At 36.8% G+C, this 7,479-nt stretch overlaps 1 protein-coding gene across 6 annotated transcripts; it reads right to left on the bottom strand.

Annotated features, from left to right (window-relative positions):
- Positions 1-530: 530 nt before the first annotated feature.
- Positions 531-7,217, bottom strand: LOC114912178 (uncharacterized). 6 transcript variants are annotated; one of them, XM_029257764.1, is made up of 6 exons: positions 6,040-7,217; positions 5,832-5,866; positions 1,913-2,997; positions 1,469-1,624; positions 1,261-1,362; positions 531-1,034 (listed from the first exon to the last, which is right to left on the bottom strand). In XM_029257764.1, the coding sequence occupies exons 3-6, from the start codon at positions 2,981-2,983 to the stop codon at positions 741-743; spliced, it is 1,623 nt and encodes a 540-aa protein (XP_029113597.1). In that variant the 5' UTR covers positions 2,984-2,997; positions 5,832-5,866; positions 6,040-7,217; the 3' UTR covers positions 531-740. The 6 variants fall into 6 exon arrangements, with proteins under 6 accessions (XP_029113597.1, XP_029113600.1, XP_029113598.1 ...); XM_029257767.1 differs by having other exon boundaries at positions 1,913-2,103; XM_029257765.1 differs by having other exon boundaries at positions 5,832-6,106; positions 6,930-7,217.
- Positions 7,218-7,479: the final 262 nt, after the last annotated feature.

Below are 7,479 nucleotides of genomic sequence, written 5' to 3'. Positions count from 1 at the left end.
AATTTAGTAATATTACTTGGTTGCTTTTGATAGAGTTAGAACATTATTTTAACTTAAACTACGTAAATCAATTAAGCTTTGCTTTTCTTTTGTGTGACTTTTTAAATTACTGCATTGCACAATTGTATTAGATGAATTACATTTTAAATATGAAAACATTTCTCTTTTTTAATTCTGATTTGTACAGTTCCAAGAAATGTAAGAATTTAGGTAAAGTTAAAGCAGCAGTCCAATTCTCACAAACCAATAAAGAAATTCAATAAAACTTACAAAATATAAGAAAAAACTCAGAGGCACATGTAGTTAAGTATTTATTTTGTAATATTTGTACAATGCTGTATTTGTATTGGACAGGTTTTGTATTCATCAAAAAAAAAATTTATGGCATATTCAAATACTAAAATACTAAAAATAATCATCAGATCTCAATCTGATATATAAAAGTCAAAACAAAAATGTACACATTTTCTAAACTTCTACAATTAAAAATTTGTACAAAACAGAAGTTACAAGTAACATAAATTGCCATATTACTGTCCCAAATTTCTACATAATTATACAGATCAACTGTACCTGAACTGAAAATTTGCCACACCTCATACTGTGGTCTGATGTTGCATCACTAAACAAATATGCATTTTTGTGGTGTAAATCTTAAAACATTTTAAAGAATGTAACTTGTATGTCAATGCTTGTTTTAACACTGTGTTCAGCCAAGTAAATTGTATTGCATGACTACATTAAGCAAGCTTATTCTTAAGAGACTGCATTTTGGGTGAAAACTTACAAGTGTCCAACTCTAAGATGAGCTTTTGAAATGCTTCAAATGTATACCTGAGCTGTTTAGGGTAGCTCAGATTTAGAGCATAAGTGAGGCCAAGAAGAACGGCACAAGCTTTAGCCACATTTCCTAAACCACTCACTACTTGGGCACCCTCCAAGACAATGCTGATGTCATCCTGCTCACCCCTCTTAAAGACAGAAATTTTCATTGTGTGGTGCATGAGATCTTGCTGAAAATCTGTTTCGGCGCACTACAGAAGACAAAGAACAGAACATGGGAATTCCCTTTATCAGTATAGACTTTGGAGATTCAATATATTTTTTTGAAAACTCAAAACACAAGAGATTTTTAAAAATATTGTGTTTAATCACTACTCAGTTTGTTTTACATGAGCACAAATACAAAATTCCAAACTCATAAAACCTGCAATTTTTTTTTTTGGTTAATTCTTAGTATTTTGTAAGATAGATACTTACATGGTATTCCTGGATGAGATCATCATCCTTTTCACCCAAGTAATGAACCAAGCAACGAATGACAACTTCTCTTGTCTGGTCAATAGTAACACCACCAGGGTTCTAAAATGTAGCAAAATGTACTATTGATTACCAGTGCCAACAATCTCTAAGATCTTGTTAAATATATCCAACCAAATCGATTAAAGATTACATTATTTTAAAATACCTGATGAATGGCAACCATTTTGTCCTGCAAAGTTTGTCCAAGTGCTCCTCCTTTGGCACAAAATATGCTCAACAGATTTGGGGTATACTGGTCCAACATCTGCATAAATTTTGGCTCTAAATCCAAAGTGGTAATTCTCCTGAATTCTTCATTTATCTGAAAGGAAATAACAAAACAAAAAATCAAAATGTAAACGATTTATACAAAAGTACTGCATTTATAGGGCACCTCACTATATTGTCTTTATGTAAGTTTATGGAATGTAATGTTATAAGCAATGCATAATCTTGCATGTCTTAACCAAAACATGAAATTACTGTTCATTCAATGTATAACTTGTCTACAGCAATAAATTAAATTTTCCATATGTTGTTTTTAGCAATACTTGAAATCACATATTAGAGAGGTGCTGTAAGGATAAAAGGTTGTCATTTAATGACTCACCTGCTGGGGGTTAAACAGTGCAGGCCATCTGTCTTTAAAATCCACAACTCTGGGGGACAGGTTGACAACTTCATGTCTTCTGAGCGCGAAAGTTTTTGCCATTTTTGCTTTGATCACCATGGTATTGTCCCTCTTTTTTACTTCACTAAGCAATTCCAACCTTTCTTGCTCCAAACTCTCTTCACTCTGACCTGTTGGGTATGGTGGCAGGTAATTCACTTCTGCTTTCCTCGGCTTTTTGACATTCTTTGCGGGTTTCCTGTTCTCAGGACTCTTACTTTTCAGCGTGTTACATGTAACTTCAGGACAACCAAACTTGCTGAGTCGCCTTCTGTAATCAGCCATTTTGTACTTAAGACTCATCTGCCAACCATAATATCCACTTAAGGAACCAGGTTCTTTTAGACATGGATATTTCCGAACAAGTGCTTCTGCCACACAGATAATCTGCATACCTGAAGGATATGCTGTATAAGCATAAATAGCCTGAGTCAGCCTTTCAGTTATATTTCTCTTTACATTTTGGACACTCATAAGAGTGCCATCTCTCATGTAGGCCTCCATTGCCTTTTCAAGCACGATCTGTACTTCTGGGGAGAAACATGGAATTGTAAATTCTTGAGGCCATGGTAGCCTGTCTGGGCTACTCTGTGGAGAAAGGATGAGTGTATCTTGAGAAGAAGAGGAAAGTGCATCATCTGACTGGGTTGTAGATACATCTGCCCCACTGTAACCTGACGAACTATGTATAAATGCAACGGCAGATGATTCCTCTTCAAACTGTAATGTACTGGTGCTAGGGATGGTATCATGTTGAGTACAGAATGTCAGCACCACAGGAGAAGGGAACACAACTTTGACTGTATCCTTGTGTTGAATCTGGTCAGTAGAAGTAAGTGTGAAAAAGTCATGAAAATCAGAGTCCATGTACTGTAGGCTAAACTCCTCGGTTATAACAAATGCTTCCTTTACAGCTAATTTCAATTCATCTACAGTATTTGGGATTCCTAAGGGAAGGACTAGCTTCCTGATTTGCTCCTTAATAAGAACTTTTAGTGCTGCAGGGTCCATGTTGTATCTTAGACCTAAGACAATAAAAGAAGTGATAGTCATTTATAAAAATAGCACAAAGCAAGAAATAACACAGACCTAAACCTGAATAGTTTGTGAGATCATACAACAATCTAAAATGTACAACCTATGTAACGCTTCAGAGTAACCAAACGATTTTTACCAACACAATAAGCTGCCAAAGGATAAGAATCACCAAGTGCTCCATGCTCAACAAGAAGAAAATGCCCAGATGACTCAAGGTGATATGATCTTAGATGCTCATTGTAATAAGCAATAAGAGTCTTGACAATGAAACTGAGACCTTTGTCCAAAACTATCTGAACGATCTCAACAAAGTCAGGTAGACCTCCAGTACAACCATAAGGCAATATCATGCCCACTTTGTATGTTGTTCCACAGTAAGATACAGCATTGGCCAACTGCACACTTGTTTGGTTTGGTGATAATTTTCTTATGGCCTCCTGTACCTCTGCATGTACCAATTCCATAGGCATTTTGTGCACCTTACTGACACACACTGAAGGTGTCACAGTGCTTGCATAGGAGTGGTAAGCCATCATCATTTGGTGCCTTGTAGTGAGTGACAGCAAAACATTTCTGAAGTTGGTAGTATGCCTCACTACACGTTTAAAGAAACTATGTTTTGATTCAAATCGCATTGTCCAAAATCCAACAAGTGGTCCAAAGGCTTCAATCATTTGAGGATAGTGCTCCAAGAAGTGGTGTTTTGGAAGCAGTCGTTCATTTGGAAACACACTTAAAAAGAGATGGCGATGTTCAGATATCTTTAAGTCAAGGAAAGCAATACTTTCTGCTGTGTGGACAGGTGACACGACAAGTTCAATGATGTCTTTTAAAATCATGAGAATGTGCCATGCTGGTTCATCCAAAGGTATCTTTGACCCAATAAAGAGTGGGAGAAGTCTGATTAGTGCCCAGTTCTCATGTGCATTTCCCCCTACGCTATGGCGAGTAGCAAAATTTTGGGGTATTGATTGAGGGCTGTTAGTTTTGTCAGTCCATTTGTAGGGGAAGTGTTTAATTGAGTCATTCAGTTCACTTAATGTGACGTATTTTTTCTTGATAAGAACAGAGAGGCACAGTGCTAGCTCTACTGGAATGATACCTTCAAATAAGTCATGAGCTATATCTGGAGGATAACCACAGGCAAAGTGAAAATGTGTCAGTTTCTCTGTCAGTGGACAAGCCTTTTTGACACCAAAACAATGGGTAAGTGTAGGATTTACCTTCATAGTCTCAACATGCTCAGCATATGCCTCTTTTGTCCTTTGTGGAAAAGCCCCTGATCTTACTTCTTTCTGCTGGAATTCACTACGACATCCTAAACAGAACCTACAGATGTAATCCCCAGTAAAACTTTCAACTAAACCACTGAGAGAATGGGCACCAAGGTTGTCTGCTACAACACAAAGTACAGTCCCTTTGATGGTTTTTCCAACACTAGCAATGAAAACTCCTTCCTGTTCTAAGACACAAATATCTTTCAAAAGTGGTTCCAAAACTGCATCATATCCAAACCTTCTTACATCATCACCTTTGCTAAGAATAGCCAAATGTATTGATGTCAGAGTAGATCGCAATTCAGGAGGCATATTGGCCAAAACCCAATATACTGCTGATATTTTGTGCTTTTTCTTAGAGGTTCCAAGTGGATTGCACACCTCAAACTCATCAACATAAATAATCAGAGAGACTTTTAGTTCATCCCCATCAAAGAACCTATTTTCCTTGAAATAGCTGCCATCTACAAAAGACTCAATATGGGATGGGTCACTTGAAACTTTATGTTTCAGCATGTCCAATTTCATACTTTTGCTGTTCAACACCTGCTGCAATGTCTCAAGAATAGGTACATAGTGATATTGCCTACTCTCAGCAGCATCTAGAACAAATTCTACTGGTTCAACAACTTCAAAATTGTCCTTAAAAAATTGTTTTCTCTTGAAGGCAGACCCAAGGGGACCACCTGCTTCTAATGCTCTTACAATAGGGTTGGACTTACAAAGTTCATTTACAAATTCAGTGACATTCTCTTCACTGAGGACACAATTATTCTTACTTAAACTTGATTCAACAATGTTTTTGAACAACTGGGAATGGGATGACAAACAAGACACAAAGCGGAGTTCTTCAACCAAGTCATCAATGCATCTGGAAGACACATTGTATATGCTCTCTAACTTCAACAGGAGCAAGGCTATTTTGTTCACAACTGTCTGTGATTCATCTTGCATTTGGTAATCCCCATCTATACATCTGTTCTCAGTGTCACTGTCCTGCAGCTTAGTATCAAATGAATGTGATTCAGTCTCCTTCATCACTAACACATCGGTCTTGAAATCTCTGTAAGAGTGAGGATTATGTTTTCTGCTTCTGTGTGTTACAAAAGTCCCATATCTATTTGTCTTAAAGTTACACCCTTGAAATACACATTCTATGGTTTCATGACTTCTAAGATGATGACCTAAATGTTGAAAATAGTCCTTCTCAGAACAATGTTGTGTGCTACAACTTTTACAATTTAAAGTAAGCACTTCTGGCACTTGATTGTCCTCATGTATATGGTATCTACTTAAATGTGTGTTAAGGGCACTCTGTGTTTTGAAAGAGCATGGACAACTGGAGTGTGGACACAGTACAAAATGGCCATGTGTAAATGAACCATGATGAAATCGATAGTGCTTCAAGACACCTCCTTTCGTGGAGGCTATCCACTGACAGATCTTGCACTGCCACACCATGATTGCAAACTACATCCTCATACACCCAACTACCCCTTAAATCTGAGCTTTAAATGTTAAATTGCAAGGGAATCTATGCTTACATGGCAGAACATCTATAGTGGTCTTCAATATATACCTGTAAAAAAGGGGGGGAAATAGTTTAAAATATAACAGCAAGTGGTAATCATCAGGGTTCAAGCACAAATTGCTCCCAAAGTGGCTGATTTGTCCAAAAATTCTTTGCCACTAGCACATTGAAGTGGGGTATCCCTTTAACGTGAACAGCTATAGAAACTAGTTTAGACTTACCTTAAAAAGAAGGAACAACAAAAGTCCGGCAAAAAGGTATTACGTCTACGTTGCACAAGCAATCCACCTGCAAATGAGTTTGTTGGAATTCACAATGGTTGACACCAATTACCTAGCTAAATAACGTATGAAAATGGAAATACCAAGTTAATACAATTATCAGCCATACTTCACTTGAAAACAGTGTGACTAAGATACATTTGACGAGAATTTTACTTTGAAGGTTAGATTGCTGTATAAAACGGATAGTTCTCTTAGCTACAGTAACAGCATATTAATTATTAATACCGAGTTTGGCGCCGTTTTCTAATGCAGCCAACAGTTGATTCATTCAATTCATTGTAATACAGGTATTACAGATGGCATGCTTCACTTGAAAAAACTAATGTGACTAACATACTGTGTACATATCACAAGCATTTTACTTTTAAAAGTTAGACTGCTTTCTAAACGGATACCACTTGGCTACACCGGAGACTTGGTTACATTCAGTTTTTGGCGCCGTTTTCGTTAACTGAACGGTTCAGCCAGCAGAAAAAAGACACGGAGAGAAGTAGATTCAGTCAAAATGCATTTGTTACCACAGGTATCAGAGATTCTTCACTTGAAAACGTTAATGTGACTACTATTTGTTAGTCTCATATAACTGAAGGTTTGATTGCTGTAAATTTGTAAACGGATAGCTCACTCAACTACTACAGTGAGTGCGACACACCAATTTGAATTTAATTCGAGTTTGGCGCCGTTGTTTCGTAATGCGGCCAGAAAAAAGACGGAGAGATTCGAAGTAGATTCTCAGTAAATGCATAAAACCAGTGAAAACTATGTCTGCCATAAATGTACCGATACAGTACAAGTGTTAAATTACAAACTATATACCTATAACTCACCTTATCAAGAACGAACTACTACCCGACAAATACTAACGCATGCGCAGGGAGAAAGCGAGCCAAAATTTCGATGACGTCGGCAAATTACAGGCTAAGGCTGAACTCCTCAAATAAAATGATTTAATCTCACACCTGTCTATTTTAAAAAACAAAAAGCTGCGCAAAAGCTCCTAAAAATAATCAATTCGATTATTTTCTGTAATTATTTCTGTGAAAATGAACCAATATTTTATGTAAAATATGAAATCTTGATTTAATAGATTAAATGTACTTATCATTTACTTGAAATTAATTTATATTTTTAATAAAATCTGCTTCACCACTGATTCATTTTTTACAGTGTAGGTCATTTTACAGCACAATTTCTCATTTTGGTATTCACTGCTGACCTTTGTTTCAGGTCACGCATGTTAGGAAACTGATTGAATGCATAAAACATTATGTTTATGATCTTGAAGGATTTATGAGTACATTTTAATCATATGCCAGAAAAGGGGCACTGGCCACAAACAATGCCTGAGAAGCAGGAAAACAGGGGCGTGAGGTGGGT

The sequence above is a fragment of the Scleropages formosus genome, chromosome 14 (assembly GCF_900964775.1).
Source record: "Scleropages formosus chromosome 14, fSclFor1.1, whole genome shotgun sequence".
In the NCBI taxonomy this organism is placed as follows: domain Eukaryota; kingdom Metazoa; phylum Chordata; class Actinopteri; order Osteoglossiformes; family Osteoglossidae; genus Scleropages; species Scleropages formosus.
The sequence above is the reverse complement of the archived record's forward strand: the minus strand, read 5'-3'. Positions and strand labels throughout refer to the sequence as shown.

What these genes read in the sequence shown, in the direction of transcription:
- LOC114912178 (XM_029257762.1), bottom strand. Translation starts at nt 3,025, where the DNA reads ATGACTATCACTTCTTTTATTGTCTTAGGTCTAAGATACAACATGGAC. An exon ending in AAATGGTTGCCATTCATCAG is followed by an intron (nt 1,363 to 1,468) that starts GTATTTTAAAAT and finishes GCTACATTTTAG; the next exon opens with AACCCTGGTGGTGTTACTAT. An exon ending in ATCTCATCCAGGAATACCAT is followed by an intron (nt 1,035 to 1,260) that starts GTAAGTATCTAT and finishes TGTCTTCTGTAG; the next exon opens with TGCGCCGAAACAGATTTTCA.